The sequence below is a fragment of the Leptonychotes weddellii genome, chromosome 7 (assembly GCF_054177405.1).
Source record: "Leptonychotes weddellii isolate Sample4059 chromosome 7, ASM5417740v2, whole genome shotgun sequence".
In the NCBI taxonomy this organism is placed as follows: domain Eukaryota; kingdom Metazoa; phylum Chordata; class Mammalia; order Carnivora; family Phocidae; genus Leptonychotes; species Leptonychotes weddellii.
The window spans coordinates 101,568,417-101,594,483 of NC_138375.1; the positions used below are offsets into that span (position 1 = coordinate 101,568,417).

The 26,067-nt window shown below is 38.2% G+C and overlaps 1 protein-coding gene across 2 annotated transcripts in view; it reads right to left on the reverse strand.

Moving 5' to 3' along the window:
* RAB3C (RAB3C, member RAS oncogene family) overlaps positions 1-26,067 on the reverse strand; it is a 278,157-nt gene that overhangs the window by 156,428 nt on the left and 95,662 nt on the right. For both annotated transcript variants that reach the window (XM_081826846.1, XM_081826845.1), the window contains exon 3: positions 1,912-2,030. In XM_081826846.1, coding sequence (XP_081682972.1) covers positions 1,912-2,030 — 119 coding nt within the window. The remainder of the gene's footprint in view (positions 1-1,911; positions 2,031-26,067) is intronic.

Sequence of the window (26,067 nt, forward strand, 5' to 3'; positions counted from 1 at the left end):
GTTCACAGGCGAGGAAGCGTGGTGGGGATGAAGCTGGGCTGGCTGGGGTGAGCGAGGGAAGGTGTGGGGTAGGGCTTGCGGAAGCTGAACTTCTCCACATCATTTCTCATGCTAGAACCAGAAGTCTAGAGAGCTGGGTTATTGGTCTTATTGCCATTTGGTTTTAATGAACTCAATTCTTGGTATTCTCAGTAGTCATATAACATTCATCGAGACAACAGGGTAAGAACTATGGGTGCAAACAGCATTTGGGACCCTGAAGCTTGGAAGGTGATTCGTGAACACCTCCTGTCCGGGAGGACTGGGTCTCAACGTTTCCTCAGAGGAAAGAATCAAAGTTAAAATGCAAAGTGGTCATTTTAATTTGCATAGCAGTTGGTATGCCAGAGCTATGTGTGAAAATTAACTAGATATCGCCGCATTATTAATTGAACAAGCCTTTCTGTCACTAGTCTGAAACGGTACTTTCTTCATAAACTAAATCTAGATGGATTTGTGTCTATGTTTGGACTCTTCGTTTCTTTCCATTTTGTACCAAACCTGTCGGTATTTAATTGGGGTTGCCTTGAATCTATGAATTAATATGAGAAGAACTGGCATTTTTACAATATTCAGTCTACTAAAAAGAAGAGTACTTAAGCCTTCTTTTATGTGGCTCAGTGGAAGATAATTACTTTTTCATATAGTCCCAAGCTCACCCTTTTCAGTTTATAGCTATATATTTCCTTTTTGAGAGGTTACTGTAAATGCATTATTTCTTGCATTGTAAGTGTGTGTGCATCTGTGTGTGTAAGTAGAAGAGATGTAGGTATTTTCTCAGATGAACAATTAAAATTTAAAAGAAATAATCTAAAGCAAGTTGAAGTTTTTAATAGCATCTGACCTTCATTGAGCTGATACACGTGTAAAAAAAATTACTTTGGATAATACTATGATGCAAAACAAGAAAAAATGAATGCCGTTTATTTCACTTTGGGGGCTACTATTCTCGTATAGAAGCCCAGCTGTGACCGTTGACAGTTAAAATGTGATGGCTGTTCAGACCTGCTACCATAGCGGGGGTGCCATTTTCCTCCTCCTACCACACAAAGCTCTAGCTAGACTCTAGCTCTTGCCACAGGAAAGCAACTCTGCTCAGCCCTGCTGCTTGAATCCCTGACCATGACCATCAGCTCTTCCACTTGTCCTCCCAAGGTGCTGGGGGGACTGGTTGACAGAAGCCACACAAGGCCTCCGCGCCAGTCATACTCCCCACGGACAGAGGGGTTTTCGCATAGCTGATGTGGCCATGAGTCAGAACATGCTTGGGTTTTAGCTCTGCCTTTATCTCAGTCCTTTGAAACTTTTCAACTCGAAGAAAAACTGAAAACTATTTCACAAATCTAGACAAGGGGCTAGCAAGCTTTTACTGTCAACGGCCAGATAGGAAATGTTTCAGGCTTTGTGGGCCCTATGGTTTCTGTTAAAACAACTTACCTCTGCTGTTGTGTGTGAAAGCAGTCTCAGACGGTAAGGAAATGAGCCTGGCTACGTTCTAATAAAACTATTCACAAAACAAATGATGGGCCAGATTAGGCCCACAGTTTACAAATCCCTGTTTTAGACCAGTAAATTTCCAAACCATTCATTATTTATATTTAAAAAAAATCAAAAGTCTCCATGGAACTAAGCATAACAGGTTGCAAAGCACCGGAAGTTACAGAATGTTGAAAAATCACCAAAGGATTTCCTATCAATCTCTAAACAACGACTCTGAGCATAGCCAGTATTTGTCTGCTTTATGAAGCACAAGGGGGATCACAGTACACAACAAACACACATAGAGACACTGGTCACTGCTTTGAGAAGGAAGAGGAAGTCGAATGAAAACTCCATCATTACTAAGTGGTGGGAGTATTCGCTCTTACTTACCAATCCTGTACTGCATTGAAGGATTCTTCATTTGTGATGTCATACATTAAAATAAAGCCCATGGCCCCACGGTAATAGGCTGTGGTGATAGTCCGGTATCTTTCCTGGCCTGCTGTGTCCTAAAAAATGACAATTTTTAATATTTGATTATATTATATAATTTTAATTATACATATTTTTATTATAAAATAATAATCTCTCAAAAAATAAGGCAACACATATTTTGGGAAGTGATTATTTCAGAAACAGTCATAATAGAGAGTCTACATTGTACTTGCAGTGTATCACTATATATCTTTTTAGTCTTGTTTTCCCTCATGATTTTCATATGACAGCTCTGCAGTATTATGAAAAATTCTTTTTTTGGTAAAGATCTAGCTCAAAATACCTTCTACATATGTTCATTCTTGTTAAGCAGCAGATAACTATAGATAATAAAATAAAAAGATTATACATATGAAAATCTGTAGCTTTTTGTATAGTTTAAAACTAGAAGAGTTCATTAGCTCCAGCATTAGGTATTTATAATCTAAGTACAAGCCACTATGGGGGAAAAGAAGAGTTTTATGAACAGTTCCCCGCTTTTAAAAGCATGCAGTTCAATCTCACTTTCTTCAACTGTAAAATGAGAATAAAAATACCTGCTTTGTGTGGATATTTGAGTCAACAGACCCGGAGTTCCTGTTCTGCTATTACATAGCTGAGGAACGGGGACAATCCACTAAACCTCTGTAACTAAACCTCTTGAAGATTTAGCATGTTTGTTAGGACTACGTGAAACAATGTATCTGAGGTGCTTCACACAGAGCCTGGCATACAAATGGTGGTCAATAAATGCTGAGTGCTGGCTGCTGTTCCTAAAGGTTGGGGAGGCAAAGCTAGCGTATGGCGGGAGATAGCAGCTTACAAATACAGAGGCTCAGCACCTACCAAAGAGATGGCATGCAATAGTGAAATCTGGGGATATGGCAGACACATTGCTAAAGTCACCTGCATATGTTACGTAGCTCAAGAAATTATTCCTCAATTCAACCGACTCTTGTCCCTTTGTCTTCACAGGATCTGGGCTATGGTTTATAACACCATGCTCCTTGGTTTTCCCTTTCACCACTTTCCCTGGAGATCGGGCTCTGATTTCTCTTTCTCAGTACTCTAGGTGCTGAGCACTTTGGACAGAAACATTATCTTCTTTTCAGACTTTAGTCTGGATCCTCTTTCTACTCTTCTCCCAGACATGCCTCCTTTGCACATGGAGTACATCCCAGCTCCCCTTAAGATGTAATAGCCTGGGCGCCTGGGTGGCTCAGTTGGTTAAGCGACTGCCTTCGGCTCAGGTCATGATCCTGGAGTCCCGGGATCGAGTCCCGCACCGTGCTCCCTGCTCGGCAAGGAGTCTGCTTCTCCCTCTGACCCTCCTCCCTCTCATGCTCTCTGTCTCTCATTCTCTCTCTCTCAAATAAATAAATAAAATCTTAAAAAAAAAAAAAAGATGTAATAGTCCTTGGAGGGGAAGCTAATGAGTTGGATGACACAAGAAAAGTTCCTTATCACCCAAATGAAACTAATATCTCCTGGGTCTCACTCTTGGGATGGGCTCATGTTGGATATGCTATTCCTCACCCACAGGTGTTCTCCAGCTTGGATGCTTACACCCCACCATAGACTAACCCATGAGAAACTTGAAGTTGCTTACAATTTTCTCCTAATCTGTGTGGTATATTTTATTCAGCCCCCTGCAATTTCAGAGTAGAGTGATCAAAGAAGGCTGAGGAAATCAGCAAATGATTCTAGGAGAACAGGGGGGCGTGAAGACAAAGTTGAGAATTAGCTGACTTTTCATGAAACCAACAATAGGACCAGGGATGAGATTGGCCTGACTAGAAGAAGATATTTATGTGGTGATATTAGGGATATAAGATTCCAAAGATAGGATGGAAACAAATTATGGTACCCAAAATAGCAAAAATAGAGCAAAATCTGTGGGAACGGTCTTTCAGAACGTATCACCATTGGCAGAAAACAAAAAGGAAAGTACAGATTTTACCACATGAAAATTTGACAATTCCTTGAATATAAAAAAAGGTATAAATAAAATTAAAATGGTACATAATCAAATAAAGTGGGAAATATATTTGCATTGTACCAGAGAGACCAAAGGTTACTATCTTTAATATGTCAAGTGGTGCTAGAAATCATTAAGAAAAATGTTAATTAATCTAATTTTAAAATTATTTATATAGAAGCACATAAATAGCTAATTAATCTGTAGAAAGAGTTGAATCCCAAGCACAATAATGCTGCAGAGTTACATGCCTACCTAATAGAAGTTTCTCGGACATTATTTGAATGTCTTATCGTACTTTACTTAGTATTTTCTTTATATGAAAATGTAGATGTTTGAAATAAACATGAATATCATAAACTGCATATAACTGGGAAAAATAATCAAATTTATTAAGCAGAAAGAAGCCAATCTTGACCTTATGTGGATATTCTTAGATATTCATTGGATTTCATTCAATTAACAGCATATCCAATTGTGAAATGAAGAAGAAATTTAGAGAACCAAATTCCCAAAGACTATGTTTACAAAGCATGGGGTAATCAGAGATTGTGTAATATATTTCCGCTGTCTGGGGAACAAAACATCTTAAAACTAGTCATTTTATTTTAAAACATCTACTTTTGTCTTAGGTGCCTATTTTCCAGAATACATTATCTATAAAATTACCTTTTTATTTTTTCTTATTGTGAAGTAACTTTAAGTGGCTATCTTGTCAACAATACTGTAATAGTGTCGTGTGGTGGCAGAGGGTAGCTCCACTTGTAGTGAGCACAGCATCACGCATAGACTTGTTCAATCACTAGGTTGTACACCTGAAATTAACATTGTGTGTCAACTATATTCCAATAACATTTTTTTAAAGTCATAAAAATATGTAAAAATTTAAAAAGATAAAAATCCAAAAAGAAAAAGCTTTTTAGCATTGATTGAATAGTCTTCTCACAGGCTGGGGACCCCATTCCTGCTGCCTTCTCTATATAACAGACAGCTTTCCCCTGATTTTTCAGTAGGGGAAAACAGCCAATACACCCGAGGTACTGCTAAAAAGTGACCCAGACCCTTCCTGTCAGGCATGTCTTCAACACAGACACTGAATAGTGGTGTGTTGGAAAACTGTGACATCTCTTTCTTCTTGACCTCTTCTGATGATAGCTTTCCTTTTCATAAGATGTTAATTTTATTTTGACAGTAAAGAAACTAGTTCTAGGATTATAAAACATTCATTTCAGTCTGTGAGTGTATTTAATCTTTGTGAGAGCAGAAATCAAGGCCCCATTATATTATGATTGATATATTATAGGAAACCACATGGTTGGATAGCCATTATCAAAATTCAAAAGTAGACAGAGGGGGACAAAACCAGTTTTCAAGAAAAAAAAAAATAGAAGCTTTCAGGAAGCACTTAAGTCACAGCAAGGACTAACCCTAACCCTAACCCTAACCCTAACCCTAACCTTCCACACTGTTCTGATATGAACCCAGAAACACAATCTACTTGGAGGTAGTTGTCACCTAAAACCTCTCAGGGAAAATAAGAAATTGTACCAAATAGGGGTAGTGTATTAGGAAAAACAGAGAGTAGTTTTCCTTCCCAAATAGGAAGACAATAAAAAAGAGTAAAATTAAGCTAATAAACCAGGCACCAAGTTGGCTCTTCATTGGTTTTGAGTACTGAAAACAATTTCAGAATTATAAACTCATTAGCATGTTCTCTCCCATGGTATCAGGAAGAAAAAGAAGTCAGAAAAACACTTCATTACCTTTGACATTTACTAATGATGATAGAAGGTTCTATCTGAAAGAAAGGAACATTTTATAATGTCAAGTGCCACTAATGTAATTAAATGTGAGCAGTCTTAGAAGGTAACTGGCTAAAATGGTACCTCTTTTCAATTTGCTCAGAAAAATGGCTCCAAACCTTGGTTTTGCACTGTTCCTCTGCTCGGTTAATTCTGATAACTGGGGATACCTGCTGATTTTCTATAAATGTAGGCTTCTTATAATTGAAAAACACAACTGGAAATCTCTTACAGAGAAAATGAGGGATAAAAGTATGATTAAAAATGAAAACTTTCTTCCATGAAAGTTAGCTGTCCTTTTCTTCTCTTTTAAGAAAAATAAACTCATTTTAGTTGGTTTAAATATTTTGATTTCACATTCATGTTTTTTTGTTGTTGTTGTTGTTTTTTGGTCTGTTTGTTTGTTTGTTTGAGAGAGTGCCCACGTGAGTGGTGGCACTGGGGGGAGAAGACAGGCAGAGGGAGAGGGAGAGAGACTCCTAAAGCAGACTCCTGGCTGAGTGTGGAGACCAATGTGGGGCTCAATCTTACAACCCTGAGATCATGACCTGAGTTGAAATCAAGAGTGGGGTGCTTAACCAACTGAATCACCCAGATGCTCCATTTCTATTCATGTTTTTAAGAGGAATTTTTGGCTTTAATGATAGGTTTGATTAGCAAATACTTGAGTATATGTCTAGAAAAGAACTGTAAAACGTAAGACATTAGCATCTTGATTAAGTAGTAGCAAGGAACGTTTTCAGTTTGAATTTTGGCATTTTTGTCTTTGTTTTTGACTTAATTTTTCCCAATGAAATATTCTATATTTTTTAACTGTATATATGACATTCCCAAACTCTTCTGAAATTATGCAGAGATAACGTGCAGTTTTAAAATAGAGGGAATAGCCTTGGTATGTGAGGTCTGAGTTACATTGTAATTTGATTTTTGTTTTGGTGGTGACTTCTCTCTGTATTGGATTAAAGGGAAAATGAAAGTAAACATTAGGAAAGGAATATAACTCAAATAATATCACCACAATCAAAATACATTTATTGAACATCTAGACAGAGAAAAATAGATTAAAGGATAGATAATCCTAGTACATGATAAAGTAGGTAATTTTATATGTGAAGAAACTAAACCAAACACATTGATGCTAACTCATTAACAAAAGTAATTTAATTAAACTAAGGGAACTAATATGTGATAACCCAAAAAGATTGTCAACAGAAATGCAAGATGAGGATCCTGCAACATAAGACATAAAACACATGTTGTTGAATTTCCAAATAGATCAAAGATATGAAATGGAATAAATGCTCAGTCATTAAGCATCCACACAAGTAGTAATCTTTTGTACTTTGCTTCCATTACTTGTAGGAATTATTTTGAATCATCAAATGAAGATAAACTATGCTTAATATAGTTTAATATGACTGCTGATTGATTGATTGATTCATTCATTCATTTGTTCATTCATTCAATAAACATTTCGCAGCTACCCACACACCCACTTACTACTTTACAGAAGAGAAAATATCAAAAGTTAAAGGTAGCCTTAGGGAGAAATCTAACATAGTCTCACAGTGTAAACTCATGAAGGATGTTATGCTAAAGTGCATTACTATATTCCATGTATGTAAAATTAATTCTGTTCACAAAAAGATGAGTTGATATACCTTTGGGATTTTAAAAAGTAGATCTTTATATATTTATACACACATACATATATGGTAATTAGAAAGAAAGAACAATGTCGCTTGAAATGACAAAAATTATATACTGCTTCATGTTGGTATTTGACCCCTAAATGACCAACATGCTATTATAGAAAGATCCCAAGTCATGATGTACACTGAGACACGACCCTCCAAAACAACAGAAACAACAGAATGGTGATAATTACACATCATTTCTTTTGTATGATGGTACTTTCCCTCAAGTCGTATTTATTTTTTCACTTTCATAAATAGGCAGACATAAAGCAGCATTGGATATAGTCATAAATACAGTAAGCAAAACAAGAAGCTTAAATATTTTATGCTCTCTTGCTGCATATTTATTTTTGGAATGAAGTAAGAACTTTTTTCCTAACAGCAGTTAATCTTCTATTAAAATCAAATTTACAAACCACTTTCTCTTTACTGATCTTGTGCAAACAGCCCCTTTGTTTCATTTACACACACTTACACAAGCATCTGTAAGTCAAGCCCACATTTTAGAAGAGAGTACTAAGAAACTGGCCTCTAAATAGTTCTTCGATCAATTTAGATGTCCTTCCTACCAACTGTCCTTTATCCACCCTTCTTACACCAGTTTATTGATCAGATTTTCTTGTCATGATGTTTAGCTTTGATATACCCAAACCTTCATTTTATAATGGCATCCATTTCTAAGTAAAACATAATAAAATAAGCCCGAGGCAGAGGATAAAACTTGACCTATTATTTCTTGGCACTGTTACCATGGCAATTCATCTTCCCTGGAAGAGAGAACAGTCACATATAGCTCTTTTATAGGTGGCCTTTGACTCCACCGTCAGTGAGACCCTAACATATCAACCAATTGTGTATTTCTGTTCATGAAAGTTGAGACACTCTTCAGTAAACACTAAATGCTCTGGCGAACTCGCTTCAAGACCTAAATAAAACTCACAATCAAAGCTGTGTAAAAGGCATCTTCACTCATTTTTATTTAAGAGCTTGTTTTTTAAGAATGATTAACACAAAGGCAGAGGAAGATGCCATTTTTTGCTTTCTTTTTAATTAATCTCTTTGACATACTTCCTCCCAGTGGGATTTTGATTATGCTCAATTTTGTCAAAACCTGGGGCATAAATACTTAAATGTAGGCAAGCTCAGAGCTTTTAGTCAAGGATGGTGATTGTTTTTCTTCACAGAATGCAATTTAAAATGCTTACAATGATCAAAGGATAACAGGCTTTTGAGTGGGAATCTTATTGTTGCCCAAAAATTGGCAACTAAGACTCAAACTAGACTCCTTACACAAGGAATGGAACTTTCACTCACAAAAGCCACATGCCAGTAGGACTGGGTTAGATGCGTGTCTGCCTAGGCAGTGAGAGTACTGATCTGTGCTTGTGCAGGGGTGTCTAAGACCTGGAGAGAGATGGCGGGGGGGGCAGTAGAGAGGTCTGATTTCCCACTGGTTAGTATGGCTAGGTTACGTGAGTTTCCCATAGACAAATAAATACCATAGCACGTAGCTGTGCTTGAGACATCTTGCCATTAATGCACTTCATGAGAGGGCCATCTCATGGATGAGGTATGGGAGTCTAGTGGTATACTAACAGCGAAAGGAGGGAGTTAAAGGAATGCTAAAAGGGAAGAAACGTGAACAAAACTTCCATGTCATTGCACTGTGCAGCAGGACAGCCCTGCAGGGCTCCCTGAACATCCTGCATAAGGGAACCAGCATTTAGCTGTATGTCACACAGAACGTGTGGACAGCAGGACAAGCTCAGCTGGAGAAGCCAAGAGAGAATCTAATTCGTGTCCAGTTAGGTAAAGTCATCTGTCCTCTCCTTACTTCCCAGCTCTCCTTCCATCTTTGACACAGAGCAAGAACTAGAAAAAGGAGGGACAGAAAGGGTGAAAGAGTGGATCAAACCCCTCTTCCTATTATACCACCAGTCCCTAGGAATATAGCCAGATTTATAATAAGAGAAGAATATGAGTATTAAATTTGATATGGTAAGGGCATTTTAAACTAAGCTCTAGGCTCAATAATATTGAGCTTTTGTTTTTTTTAAAAAAAAGGCTTTATTTTTGAAGATTTTATTTATTTATTTATTTTTAGAGAAGAGAGCGCACATGCTGGGGGAGAAGCAAAGGGGGAGACGGAAAAGTAGATCCCTCACTGAGCATGGGGCTCGATCTCATGACCCTGAGATCATGACCTGAGCCGAAATCAAGAGTCCCATGCTCAACTGACTGAGCCACCCAGGTGCCCCAGGCTTTATTTTTCTTAGAGTAGTTTTAGGTTCATAGTAAAATTGATTGGAAAATGTAGAGATTTCCCATATACCCTCTGCATAGCTTCATGCATAATCTCCCCCATTATCAACATCCCCCACTAGAGGGGTACATTGGTTGCAACTGATGAACCTACGCTGATACATCATCATCACTCAAAGCCCATGGTTTACATTAGGGTTCACTCTTGGTGTTGTACATTCTGTGGGTTTGGACAAATGTATAGTGACATGTATTCCCCATTATAGTATGATACAGAGTAGGTTCACTGCCCTAAAAACCTCTGTGCTCTGCCTGAGCTTTTTTTAAAAAAATATTTTATTTATTTGTCAGAGAGAGAGAGAGGGAGAGAGAACATAATCAGGAGGGGGAGCGGCAGACAGAGGGAGAAACAGGCTCCTCGCTGAGCAAGGAGCCCGATGTGGGACTCAATCCCAGGACCCTGGGATCATGACCTGAGCCAAAGGCAGACGCTTAACCAACTGAACCACCCAGGCGTTCCCCCCCACCCCTTTTAAAATAAGAAACAAGTGACTGGAAATGGGATCTGTTCAAGTTGTGCCTTGAAGATGGACATAGGACATTGGACAGAGCATGACTGAAACAGAATTTAGATAGAAATAATACTGATGTGTGATATTTAGCACCAATGGAGTTGGGCTTTTCACCAGACTAACCACCAGTGAAATATAACAGTGACAACGTGAAGAGGTGAAGAGTATAGACTTGAGCAGGACTTCACACATTTCATAGTACATTCACATCTACCATTTCATTTAATTATTCTGAGGGAAGAGACCATTTTATAGATGACTGAACTGAGAAAGAAGAAGGTTAGGCAGCAGTTCTGAGTCATAACAGGGGGAAATGACAGGAGTTATACTAAAGCCAAGCTTTTCTCACACAAAATCTAGTCCTCCCTCTAAATATTGGGTTGAATATTGAATAATTTAGATTTTTTTTCAATCTGGCTCAATGTTTGATGTTATCATTTGTCTATTTAACACTTGTTCCATCTATGTGCTTTTGATCTTTGTCAAACTCCACTCATTCTTCAACCAACGGTAGCTGTACCCGGTCCCAATGCTCTACTGAAATTGTTCATGCAGTGGGTGTTACACGCAACTGATGAATTGTTGAACACTACATTAAAAACTAATGATGTACTGTATGTACTACATGCTGGCTAATTGAACATAATCATAAAAGAATAAGAGAAAAAAGAAAAACCAAGGAACTATTTCAGAAAAAAAAAATCAGTGACATTCTGACTGCCATACCCAGGGGTTTAATTTTTGGTTCTCATCCCAATTGCCCCATCTGAAACAATTATTACAGATGACAAGTCCTTATCTCTTTAAACCTGCTCTTCTAGGGCGTGGTTCTCCAATTCCGAGTGTAAAAAGTCAAGACAGTATTAAATATGGAACAATGCACAACACTGTTATGTAGAGTGGGAAGTGGTGGCTGATAAATTATTCTAAGTATCTGAGTTTGGGGAAATAAAGATATTAAATTTTTATTTTAAATATAAATTGTGGAATTTTAATAATTATATAAAACAGATAAAATTTCAAACTAATAAAGGAAAGAATGAAATTGGAAAAAATAAAAGCACTCAACCAATCCAAGAGAAAGCAGGAAATGAATAGAAAGAATCATAGGATGGTCAAGCCAAAATCATAAAATAAGATGCAAATACAGTGGTAATCGTGGTAAATATTAATGGGCCAATTTTTCCAGTAAAACGGTTCTGATGCACTAGATCAAAAATCCTGTAAGACGGAAAAAGGTATTTACAAACATTCTGTGACTTCAGAGCTGAAATAGACCTGGAAAATTTAGTTTCTCGTTTACAAATGTGGAAATGAAAGGCCAAAGAAGCCAGTGAGATCAAGTTCCCGCAGCTTAAAAGTGCCAGGTATGCAACCAGAACCCAGATCTCCTGACTTCCAATATGAGCTCTGTTAAATTATACTGTCGTCGTCTTTTCAACAAAAATATATTTAATCTTTATAGACTAACTTCTATATGCACCTTCTTTCCTTCTGGAAATACTAGAGGCCTGCATCCCAGACTGATGACATTTTCTCCTAGAGGGTAGAGAAAGTTCTAATTAGTAATAAGAATAAAAATACGGCAACTAAAAAAGTACCCTAGGAGATTTTTTTTTCTTTTGCCTTGACCTAGGCTAATGGAAAAACAATTTCTTGCCTAGTTATATTTCTTTAAAAGTATGGAAGGGATGTAATGAAGGGTGAGGGGAACAGTAGGTAAGTGGGAGATTTTGTTTGGTAAAATTTGTGAGTTTTGATGCTGTCATTAAAAGATGACAAATGCTGGTGACACATGAGAGAATGGCATTGACTTTAGTGTTTTGTACAAGTTCAGTTTGAGATATCAGTGTGACAATGATGGGAATGTGGTTCTCGGACACAAGAATGTGGTCAAAGTCTCCTAGGAAAGTGGAGCTATTTATAGGATGTCTTTGAAATGATGAAGAGAGGATAGCACGGGAAGATGAGAGAAGATGAAGATCAGAAGCCTGTGCAATGCCTTCAAGAGGTGAGCAGCAAAGGGGAGCTTGCAAAAGCAAGCTGAAGAAGAAAACACAAAGATTTCCAATTTTCTTTTGAAAAATTCAAGAGGATGGTTACAAATTCTGTCTGCATTGCTGTGCAGCCGCAGAGGGCTGAGGCACCTGTCCTTTCAGTCTTGTGTATTCATGCTCAAAGGAACTTCAAAAAGAAATAAAAATATCCTATCAAATGGCTATTCCTTCATTCTTCTCGACTCTCTTAACCAAGACTAAAACGAGTTCTTAACTTAGCCCCAGCAATTTAGTGCCTACTTAAAATTGATGTTTGGGCTCAAAATTTATATAAGGAAAAAGTCAGGTTGTTTTAACTAATCAATATTCTGTCTGGGTTAACTTCTTGTTAAAAACTAACCAAGCAATGGAAATCTATATTCCTAACATTGTGCTGGGTACTGAGAAAAAAAATACAGAGAAAGCATCCATGAGAGGCAATCTCTAAATGAAATAATTTGTATTTCAATTTGCCAATAAACTGGCAAAATGAAGCTCGTAAAGCAATCTGAGAACCTGGCTGTGTTTGAAGAGTTTACTGTGTGATGTGTGGCAGAGTGTGCTGGGGGAATCAAAGAAGGGGCAGACTGAAGGGAGCTGGAAAAAGCTCCAGGAAAAGTGAAGGCAGGTTCCCTAGTGATGGGTAGGTTTTGAGGGGCTGAGAGGAGGAGAAGACACAACCACAGTCAGAATGATGGGAAACACATGGAAATAAAGGAGGGAGCGAAGAGACAGACACTGAGCCTATCCTTTGTCAATTTCTCTTCCACTTCTCTCCTGTGGGGACTAAGCCAATATTTATCTTTAAGTACTGCAGAAGGTTTTTCTTCCGCATCTGAAAATTCACCAGGTGCCACAAATGGACAGAATTCCCTATTCCCCTTTAAACTATAGTATCGGGGAAGAAAAAACAAAAAACAAAAACAGAACAGATTCTGGTTTCTTTGAGAGCAGGGTGCACAGTCCAAAATGGAAGGGAGAAAATGTAACCTATGACCAGGTACCAGCTGGGTCGGGGTAGTTAAACCTCTCTGAATTTTCACTTTCAAGCTAAAATAAAGATAATCTGATCTACCTTCTCAAGATTGTTGTAAGGATTAAATAAATTAACACATCTAAAGGCTTCTCACACATACTAGGTGTTCAATAAATGGGACCCTCTTTTTTACTTTTCTCCCAGAAACAGCAATGTGTGGGGGGAAGAACAAGGGCTTTGGTGTTAGAGCAGCTGGGGTTGCTACTCTGGTTCTGAGATACATACTGTGTGTCTTTAGAAATATCACCTAACCTCTCTGAGCATCAGTTTCATGATTTCTAATCCTAATGCTGAGTTGAACTGAAAGCTGCAAATGAGAAAAGTACTATGTGAGCTATTAAATGCCATAGCTAGCATCATTATTGACTGAGTTAAGGATAGCCAAGAGTTGAAACTAGCATGTCAAATCCCCAGAGAAGGTGCCTGTTAAGATGCGAATGGACTGCTCAGTAGAATATTATTCCTTACTTATCCCACCCTCAGGGAAGGAGCGGGAATAAAGATGTGTGTCCTTCAGAATCACCCAGAATCTCCATGCCCTCTTTTTCTCTCTCCATGCCCTCATACATAGAAAGGGAACAGATTTCAAAGATGAAATACACAATTAAATCTCTATCATGACTGTTACTTGATTATGTTTATTAAGTTCTTGAGGGTCCTCTACACATTCTTACTTCTATAATTGTTTTGACCGTCATTGAGACAAAAGGCCTCGTGAATCACAACAGTGTTTCAAGGTTAAAGCACAAAGTCCCACATCTCAAACTCTTGCTCACTGTAGTAGATCAGAACCATTTAACAATAGGATTATGTCTGATGAATGAAGTCTCTAAAAGACACAGGAGACAAAAGGAAATGACAATGTAGAACCCAGGTGCTCCAGAAACAGAAGTCGCTGTAGCATCTCATTCCGGGCTCCACACAGGCAGGGAGCAAGCTCGCAGCAGACTGTTGGCTATGTAAGGGACAAGGGGGACGAGAGGATAAAATAACTGTCTGTACTCGGGGGAGCCCCAGAAAGCCAGGGAAAAGAGATCTCAGGGAAAGGGTGTTTACTGTGGAAAGGCTTCCTGACCAGAAACAGCACCACTGTTAATAATGGCATACATTTCTATTTTAGAAGTGGGGTCAATATATTTCTTGGTTTCTTTATGAATAACCTTCATCTTAACTAATTTTTAAAATATAATGACATGATATGCCATCCAAATTGAATATCTAAACAGCAAAGGCAATGCTGAGTAGCTGACTGTTGTTTCACAAGTTGTTGAGTCAGTGGAAAATATTAATCCCGGTGCCTGGCCTTTGGGAAGCAGGGACATTCAAACCCCAGCCTCGTACAGTACGGGGTGATTTCACACATGACTCCATGTGACGGCCATCACAATCCTTTCTGAGATTACATAGCATTAAATTTTATAAGGCACAATGGATCCGGGGTAAAATCAAGCAAGGGTAAGCAAATACAGCTTCAAGATCAGGATCACGAGGTAGATGACAACCCCAGGCTGTTTGCCTACATTTTCAGTTATGTTGAAACCATCAAAAGATGGCTTCGATTGCTATTTAAGCAATTTTCTCTTTTCTGTTCAGTTGTGATCAGACACCAACGTAGAGCTGAGGCTGACATTCGGTTCTGCAATTGGAGGAACAGAAATCGGAGACAGAGGTCAGAGGCCAGCTACAAAGATGATGATAGGGTTAATGAGAGATGTGCCCATGGAAAAAAATTCAAGGAGGCTTTATTAAGTCTCAGGAGTCTGAAGAGTGACTTCCTACAGATATGAAGATATAAAAGTCTTTCTGATAGAGCTCTTTCCTTCTTTCTTCTTCTTTTTTTTTTTTTTTTAAATAAATCTTCATTCAAGACAGGAGTGGATATCTGGGGTGGAAATAGGGCCTGGACATTGGCTGCAAAGACTGGGGAAGCTAGGAAGGCAGATGCCCGGTGCTGAGGACTGGCTGTGAGTAGTGGACTCTCCTCTGGGGAGGGGAGAGAGGCCCATGGGCACCCAGGACCCTCTTACCATAGTAACTGTGCCCGCTGATTTTGAAAGGGATGAAATCCAACCATAGAACCCTAAGCAAACAAAATCTAAGAGAGGCCAAACGCATACTAAAACTTGATACACTCTAAGTATAGAATAACACCTACAGAATTTATTCAAACTGAATTCTACTTGGAGTTACATCCTCTACTAAGTCAGAAAAAACAAATTTCCAGAAGTCATTACAAATAAACCAACCACATTATGTCTCCAGATCAAATGAAAAAGAATGTGTATCGAATTGTGGCTCCATCGCTTACTAGAAGAGTGGTATGTTAACCACTCATACCTTTTAAATTTAAGAAGAAAGTCTAGCTAAGACTAAGGAAACCATTAATGTTCTGGGAAAGAAAACCTGTGCATAAAGCAACATTTAGTTTTTATTTTTCATAGTAAAAAGATACCAAAATCACTGCATTACAAATAGACTAAATAGACCTAAACCATTTGCCAAACAATCTGGCAGCCCATAAAAGCATTTTTCCCCACATTTAAATTTCACTGACAACATGGCTGCTGGCATGAGAAGCCTGAAAGGGCATTAGCATTCTGACGATAATTCAAATTTTTACTTTCAACGCAAAAAGTTCTTTTGGAGCTTGTGTGCCAGACAAATGTATTTTTCTTACCATGTCAACAGATTCTACTACATGAATAGCTTGACAGCAGAGTCAGAGAGCAGATGCACTGGCATCTACTGATCCCTCTCCTACAGGAAAGACAGAAACGTGTCCAGCTGGGCACCACCCAGGCTGGAGTATGCCAGGCTTGATGATCACACTGTGCGAATAAGGTCAGGGTCTGATCCCTGTGTGTTCTTTGTTCTGCCCGACTAGATGCTCAAGCTGGCCACTTATTTCACAAATCTGAGAGAAAGGTGGATGAGCAAGGAAGTAAGGCTGGATTTGCACAGATCCATCAACCTGCACAAGAAAAAGAATGAATGATTCTTTGTACCCAAAGACTACTTAGAGTTGCTGAAGAACATGATGACTTGGGTCAGGGTTCCTTCCCTTTTGAAGCCAATAGCAAGAAATTCTGATGTAGCCCGGACTGGCTTTGGGGGACAAATGGCTGGAGTTAACCGCACGTTCAGGGAAGTTTTAGGAGACCTTTCAAACTGGCTTATTTCTAAATTATAGCTAGCAATCGAACATAGGGCCACACCCTCAGAAACTCTCCTTTAGTAGATTTGGTGGTGGATGCTGGGAATTGGCACTCTCTCCAAGCACCCTGGGTCATTCTGATCCTGATAGTTGGACTACCACTACAGAACCGAGAAGGGCAGGGACTCGGGCTAGGTGACTGGTATTCACACTCAGGCTCCATCACTTACTAGCTGTGTGATCTTAGAAAAATAAGTTCACCTCTCTACACCTCAGTTTCCCCAACTGTAAAATGGGAATCATGACTGATGATGTCCAAGGTTGTCATGAAGATTAAATGAACGAACACAGGCAATTGTTAAGCCCAGGCCCTCAGACATAGGAAGCCAGCAATACATGTCAGTTATCACCCCCAGTGGCTCTTTCATTATTTTTTTAAGTTTCTTTCTTATATGCAACGTTTTACATAACAATATGTTTCATGTTTATGGTTTGGATTTTTAAAGTTGCTATAGATAGATACAGTATTTTTATAGATATATAAAAATAGTATTTATAGATAGATATCTATCTATATACATAGTATTTTTTAAATTTTATTTTATTGTTGTTCTAGATCTAATTCTTATATGCCATTCTTTTCAAAGATGTGACTACAAACCATTGTTAATCACTCTTATTTAAATAAAATGATGAATGACCAAGAGGTAAAGATGCCCTTTAAGTTATCATTCCTTAGTAAAACAGGATTTTTTTTTTTTTCTCAAATGGAAATGAGATTACTGCTATGGGCTTGCAGTTTGCTTGAAACTGACAGGTGAAAATCTCTGAGCTTTAAAATTTCTTTCTGCCAGAAGACCTACCCGAATATGAAGTGTCTAAGGCAATTAAAAAAAGGGACAAGCAAATAAAAATGGAAAATTGCCATGGAAAGAAAAGCAAACAAATAATGACTGGAATGTTCCTTGGGCCTTTATCCAGACTGGTCTTTGCAAACGGATGAAGCTTTTTGCCTCGATGGTAAAAAATGATTGGAACTGTGTAGATTTTGATCAAAATACAGAAACTTACTAATAAATCAGTCGCCTCATGAATTGGTGATTCCTTCATTGCTGGACATGTTTGAACATAGGCTGGTGAGCAACGTCAAGGATGATTAGAAAAGTGATGCATTCTGTAAAGCGTTAGACTATACAACGACAAGATTCCAAGAGGAAAGCTGTAGATGATGCCCAAGCTGTAAAAACTGAGCACTGGAAGCTTAATGTTTTTGATATCGACCAAGAATCACAGGAGTTACTAAACATTTGTAAAAAGACAAGGAGCTTAGATTTTAGATATTTTTTTACTTTCTTAGCCCTAGGTGAAAATTCCAAAGCAGAGATGTTCTAAAACCAACAGTCTATAAATACGTATACAGTCATTATATTAGAAATCTACTTTTTCTTCTAATAACTCTTTTAGATTACTGATTTTCTGCTTTTCCTATGGTACAAGTCTCAATGATTCCATAAGGGAGATTAGCCATTTATCTGTAAATAAAGTTTGGGCATCACCTAGTTCTGCTCCACAAAAAACGTAGTGCCAAGAGACTTACACTCCCTCCAAAAGAAGACTTCTCTTTAGCTTTATTGATATTCACTGAAATAAATCCATTTTATCTTGGATTCTGAATTCAAGTACCTCTTATTTCCTTTCCTAATAAATAAAATATTCAAATGACACAATGTCAAACTCATCATCAAAATTTTTAAAGAGTTCATAAAAGAAAGGAGTGGTGATACTTTGCAGATTTCCAATGATTCCACCTAACAGTGATACTGCAAAACTTCTAACCATAAGACAGAAGAATCTAGTTCACGTTTGGACCAGATACCTCTCTCCAATTGCTGTAATGAAATTCACTTGTGAGAAGTTGTTTTCCTCCTATAGGAGGAAAGTTACAAAATAAGAACTCAAAAAATACCTTATGTGATGTATAGTTATTCCATTAGTCAGTTGTTTATCTAAAAATACTTTCAGAGCAGAGATTCCCTGAATATCAATCTACCTAACATATAACCTAATGTCATAAATAAACAGATGGTTAGAAAAATGTTATGAAAGAGTAAGGAAAAAAGCAGAGGATCATAGTGATTATCAAAAATAATAAATTATGAGCTCCTTTTCTTTTGATAAAATTGGTTCTCAATATAATGTTTTACCATCACTCACTGTGAATGAAGCAAAACTCATACCATCAACTAACTGCTTGAAGTTCTCTCTGATTTGGCAACACTGGTTTCTTAAGGTGTTAATTAATGATGAGCACGTCACTGGCTGACAAATCAGCCTTTCCAGTGTTGGGCAATGGGATCGCCACTCCTAATTCAAACTAGAGCTAAATGTCCAGCTAGAGAATGAATGAATGTTGCAGCATTGAAAAAGAGCTAACGCTTCTTTAGACTTCTGGAAGTATGGCAACCAAAATCATTCAGATAAACTAAAAGTCATTTTATCCACATATCACATCCCTTTTTTATGACTGCAGTTCTGGAATGGAAGAGAACTCCAGCACCAGATACATTCAGCACAGTTCATTTGCACAACACTTTTTGTTTTGTTTTGTTTTTGTTTTTTTACCTAGTCTCTTAACAAGTTTGATGTCTATAATAAGTATATCATATCTATAATGCTATGCACTAGATCTCCAGGACTTATTTATCTACTAGTTGCAACTTTGAACTCTCAAACATCTCTCTTTATTTCCCCATCCTCCAGTGCCATTTTAATTTCTGTTCTTACAAATTCAGCTTATTCAGATTCCACACAGAGGTGATACCATACAATATTTGCGTGGCATTGTTTTTGCATATCCTTACTACAAGATCCTCAGTGCTTTCAAGAATTCTGTGTTTGAGATTATATTCAGCTATTTAGATTACTTTTCACCTCACTAAATGAGTAGAATTTTTTTTCCCTTCTCTGGAAATAGAGATATCTATGCAGTTTATTCTTTCAGGGTCCTTTAATATGGAGTTCTCGCTGCTTCCTCTTATCTGAGCAGACCAGCAGGCAAACTTAAGAATTATGAACCACAAATTATATGCAAACCCAAGCAGTATGCAGTTAACAAAGATTTCATGGCTCTGCAGTTTTCATAATTACATTAGAACCAGGCATGTTTCTCTTTAAACACCAAAACGTGTTTTTGTAAAGAAATTGGATTCAGGATTTGTCATTAGAAAGTAAATAAGCAAGGATTAAAATGGCATTTACTGTGATGAAACAGTGGCCCTACGTAAGTAATCCAGCAGCTAGGGTAAAGCCCACTCCCTCCTGGAAGAAAGGAAAGGGCTTTGCACTTGGAGTCAGAGATTCTTCTGGGTAACGGGCTCAGTTCTTCCACAAACTCCTGCTGAGACTTTGAGAAGGTCACTTCATCTTTCGAGTTTCCTTATTTGTAGAGTGACATGACTGAAGCACGTAATTTTTAAGGTCACTTTCAATTCTAAAGACTTCTAAGTTTAAGCCTTTTTAAAGGAATTTCTTTTTTTTTTAAGATTTTATTTATTTATTTATTTGACAGAGAGAGAGAGAGAGAGAGAGCACAAGTAGGCAGAGCGGGAGGCAGAGGGAGAGGGAGAAGCAGGCTCTCCACTGAGCAGGGAGCCTGATGCGGGGCTCGATCTCAGGACCCTGGGATCATGACCCGAGCTGAAGATCGCTTAACTGACGCTTAACTGACTGAGCCACCCAGGCGCCCCAAGGAATTTATTTCTCAGGGGAATGTACATTAATACACACTGTAGGGCCTCTGCAAAGCTGTTTAGTACATTGATTTTTTTAAGAGTTTTATAAATTTCAGGGCAGTGATTCTCAAACCTTATTATGCATCAACATTTAAACTGGAAATTCCTGGGGTCCATCCTTAGAGACAGATTCAATAGGACAGGGGTGGACATGGGAACCTGCACTTTGTATAATCCTCCAGGAAATTCTGATGTAGGTGCTCTATGGACTTGACTTTGAGATTGAATTAGTAGTTTTAAAGAAGTAAAGCAATTTATTCAAATCCTGGCTTAATCCCTGGAAAAACTACCACAATAGGATGTTAAGACACAGTCATTCCAAACAAAAGCTTCTCCTGCCCTCTGAAATATGATTATGAAAGAATACATTTGGTGTTATTCATCAGGAGAGTTCACATGTGGCTGCCACATATAATTTCTGACTTATCTTTTTCATCTTTCACTAAAAGTTCTTCACATTTCTCTTCCTTGTGGACGTCACCTTTCATTACCATAAACCCTGAGTATTTGTTAACCCAACATATGGGTTGTCCTGGGGTTTTTTTGTCAAAAATTTCTGGCTCTAACCTATTCTCATGGTCCAGGTCAACATCAGGTGTATTCCCATCAGGTTACAAAAATCCATGGTATGATCCTAGTTTTGCTTCTGAAAGTGTACAGACTTGGATGTAAAAAAAGATTAACTGAAAATGTATAAACATTAGTAGTTACCTCTGGAGCGTTACTTTAAAAAATGGGTTTTACTTTCTGTTTATTCTTCTCTATTTTCAAATTTCCTCAAAGGCTATTGTATCTTTTATCCTTTACGAGGAAAAGGAGAGAAAGGAAAGGAGGGCAGCTGGGAGGGAGAGAAGAGGAGGGCGAACAGGAGGTGGCCCACTGAAGGAGAGAGAAAGAGAGACAGGGAGGGAGGGAAGGGGAGGGCGAACAGGAGGTGGCCCACTGAAGGAGAGAGAAAGAGAGACAGGGAGGGAGGGAAGGGGAGAGAGAGACACCACCTGGAAAATGCTATGACAGAGACCTGATGGGTGTCTGGGACACAGGTATAGAGTGGTGACAGGTGTGGCCCACTAACTGCTTGAAGGAAGTCAAGGAAGGCTTCCTAAAGAAGAGGTAATGCTTTGAGTTGAGTCTGTCAGCAGACAATGCTATGTAAGTTTTGCAAGAAGAGGTGTAGCCTTAAGTGCATGGGGCCTGGGAGAAAATGGTCTATCTGGGATGTACAAGGAGTTTGCATGGACAGCCTAGGTGGCAGTGACATTCAAATTGTGGCTTTTAACCCACCAGTGGGCCAGAAAGTCAGTGAAGTGGGTCATGGACAGCATTTTAAAAAAATTAACAGGATATGACAGGAAGTATCACCATACATCACCCATAGTAAGTGTCATTTTTTAAAATTTTTTTAAAAGATTTTATTTATTTATTTGAGAGAGACAATGAGATAGAGAGAGCATGAGGGGGGGAGGGTCAGAGGGAGAAGCAGACCCCCCGCTGAGCAGGGAGCCCGATGCGGGACTCGATCCCGGGACTCCAGGATCATGACCTGAGCTGAAGGCAGTCGCTTAACCAGCTGAGCCACCCAGGTGCCCGTAAGTGTCATTTTATAGAGATTTTAGTCTGTGTCTCTGGGTATGTGTGCAAATTGGTTTGTGATGTAAAATATATTTTTTATTGTAGTTGTGGTCAGAGAAGTTTAGAAGCTGCTGCTGAGGCCTGGGAAGTCATGAGTGTCCCATGCGGGACAGTATACTCCACAGGACGTCATTATTCTCTTGTAAAGTTTTTCTTATGGATGAACTTAGACATATATACATGAATACACATATACATATATGTACATATACATATATAATTATGCATAATATTATATAAGTACAATATATAAATAATAACATATATACAATAAATATACATAAATATACATGGAGACATTCCTATCTATTACAACTGGCTAGGAAATTAACTCAATACAGTGACACATTTTACAATCATGCCACCAAGGACAGCTTGAGGGAACTTACAATGGTTAGCTTGGCAAAGTATGAAGCACTTCGTGGTTCATTACATTTAATTACATATATTATCTTACTTGATCTTAGACCAACTTTGGAGGAGATGTGCCGTAAATATCATCCCTGCTTTGTAGATAAACAAGTTGGGGCTCAGAGCTTGGAGGGAACAATCTCAAGTTTACCCAAGAGATCTTCAAGTGAATGCTCTGTTTCTGAAGTCCCCTGAATAAGTCACATTCCAGTCATGGAATTGATGTTACACGCACGCACACACACACGCACGCACACATTTTTTTTTCTTCTCCCCATCCCTTACATTATGGAACGTAAAAGTATGGGGAATCGGGATGTTTTGGATTTTAATATTTCCTGGAAGTTTCAGAAGATTGAATTACATGAAACAGATGTAAAGACACTGCCTTTGTCTTCTAAAGTATTTCCATTAATTTTTAAAATACATTCATAAACCACTCCCATGTCCCATACTGACTTCAGGGATTTAAAAAAGAGATGAATAGATGTGGCCCTTCTTTCAAGGAGGTTATGGTCTAGTTGGGAAGATGTGGTGTTTGATCTCACTCAGAGAAGCCTCCAGATGAGAAGCTTATGGTTTCTCATCAAAGTGCCCTGCTCCATGCATAATCTACAATTGACACACCATCAGGCAAACGTTTACCAAGCCCTCTGTGTTCGGGTCACTGGGTTAGGCACTGAGGTCGCAGGGTTGTATATGATAATGTCCTGCACTCCAGGGCATTGAGTCTAACAGAGGAACTCCTGAGTGCTCTGTGGGGCTCTGTAGTAGTCTCTAGCATTCACCTCAATTTCTTATCCCTACTGCTTAGCTGAATTAATAGCTATTTAATAAAAACAGTGAACACAATATTGCAGGTTTTTGATAACTTTGGATAGAAAAAGAAAAATGTGCTGGTTTGTAGTAAGCAAGATACATTCTCCCCTATCTCTCACAGTTTGAAACCAAAAAAGTTCATTCCCAATTTATATTAAAATTTTAATTCCTGGTTCAGGTAGGTTGCATGGTTTTAAGAAGTTATATTTTGAGTTTAAAGGGGCTATAATATTATAGGTGTTTTAAAGAATCACAACCATTGTCTGAGTACTTTATTTCCTGAAAAGTAATTGAAAAAGGAGTAGAAATGGAAAAGCAATGCCAGAAAAGGTGACCCAAGGAGAGTCTCACCAAACACCTGGTGACAATAAGGGGAGTGTTTATAGGGGTTTGTTTATGCTTACTTATATTTGAATGGAATGTCACTTCAATGTTTACTACGATAAAAATAATACATATAGGTCAAAACCCACGAACAAATGTAACATGTTCTGTCATATTTCCCCACTTCAATTTAATGTACCTTGGTGGTAGCTGGCTAAACTTCATGCTGAACATCAAAATGAAATCTCAGTTATTAGCAAAAGCTATCATTACCTGAGTTTACTATGTACTCATAAACATGAGATCAACCTAATCTTTTTTCTTTTTTCTTACTAGCATATATATATTCACATGTCTGGAAAATGGTAAATCAATTTATTGTCTTTTGACAAATGCGTTATTTAAACATTTAAAAACATTGAATATTGTACTAGCTAAACTTGTTTATGAAACACTGCAATAAAAAGGCAAATGTCTATATTTGGGGATGCATTGAAATTATATATATAACATTATTCTCTCACTACTGTATTACATATACTTTGGGTTTTTTAGCATCTAGCCACTTGGAACTATTTTCATGCCAGCTGTAACACATGAATCTATTAAATGGATATTCTGCAGCAGGCCTACTTGCCCTTGGGTGTTCCGACCTTGAAGAAAAAGCACCACTTTATTGCTTTAGCTGAAGTCTAGACTGATTCTCCCAGTCCAAAATATGCTTAGATCCATCAATCTTCAGGACACAATCACATTTTGTGAAGAGAAGAGTAGAATGATTCATTTACGATTAAAGAACAAGAAGACCAGTTCCACACACTAATCAAATCATGGTATAAATTGGATTTATCTGATATATTCTTTCAGTGACATCATAGGTGAGCACAAAACAGATAAAATATAGTCCAAAACTATGTTAAGCTATATATATAGAGAGAGAGAGAGAGAAAGGGGAGAGATCACACAGTGTTCACTGTCTATGTTCTAAGCACAATGCACAATAAAGGAAGTGTAAGTCACGCTTACTGCCTATCAGAAGATTTCAATTCCCTGAAAAGACATTTTGAACTAACATGGCTCCTCCAGAATGGCAGTCAAAGTCTCTCAGTTCATTACGTCTGCTGATTATCCATATTTTCCTGTTCTAGCTAGACCTTTTAATCAGTCTGTTTAAAGACTGTAAAAGTGGTTTGGCTCGTTTCCCTTCTCCATCTATGTCAGTACCGAGCTTCTGTAGGGAATACAGAAGAACATTTCTTCCTCTCTTCCTTGCTTCTTTCCTTGACTTTCCATTTCCTGTAGATTTTACCGATATTCATCAAACAGACACTTCATCTATATATCTTCAATACTCCCTGCTTCTTAAAGCTTTTCTCTATTTCTCTACTAAAGCTCAGTCTATTTAGGAAAACAAAAAAAAAAAACAAAACAAAACCACGTAAAGGCAACCCTACTGTACATTTACAGTAGACAATCTTCTAAAACTTAAAGCCCTCCAGTACCTTCCCACTGACCTTAAAATACAATCCAAGCTCTTCGGCATGAGCTATCAGAACCTATATGATCTGCTTCTTAGCTACCCCTATCTTCTCTTCTTTCCCTCTCTCCTTCATTCCTGCCACACTGACCCTCTTTCCCTCCTCAAGCCACCCTATCACAGCCTCTACTGGAGCTGCAGTAACCATAGTTGGTACAGCCACTTTGGAAAACAGTGTGGAGGTTCCTCAAAAATTTAAAAATAGAGCTACCCTATGACCCAGCAATTGCACTACTGGGTATTTACCCCAAAGACACAGATGTAGTGAAAAGAAGGGCCATATGCACCCCAATTTCATAGCAGGAATGTCCGCAATAGCCAAACTGTGCAAAGAGCTGAGATGCCCTTCAACAGACGAATGGATAAAGAAGATGTGGTCCCTATATACAATGGAATATTACTCAGCCATCAGAAAGGATGAATATCCAACTTTTACATCAACATGGATGGGACTGGAGGAGATTATGCTAAGTGAAATAAGTCAAGCAGAGAAAGTCAATTATCATATGGTTTCACTTATTTGTAGAACAGAAGGAATAGCATGGAGGACATTAGGAGAAGGAAGGGAAAAATGAAGGGAGGGAAATCGGAGGGAGATATGAACCATGAGAGACTATGGACTCTGAGAAACAAACAGGATTTTAGAGGGGAGGGCGGTGGGGGGATGAGTTAGCCCAGTGACGTGTATTAAGGAGGGCACGTATTGCATGGAGCACTGGATGTTACACGAAAACAATGGATCGTGGATCTCTACATCAAAAACTAATGGTGTATTGTATGGTGACTAACATAACATAATAAAATTAAAAAAATAAATTTAAAAAAACGACATGTTTTTGACGAAGAAATAAACTTGGAAAATTTGATTCACAACAACAACAAAAAAAGACCCACTTAAAGTCAACAACATAGGAGGAAGGGGTGTAAGGGGGAAGGGAAGAGGAAATGGTTGGGGTTTTGTGACCACCCAGCTTCTGGGCGAGGGTGAGGTGAGGCTAAATTCAACTGTAAGAATTGAAAT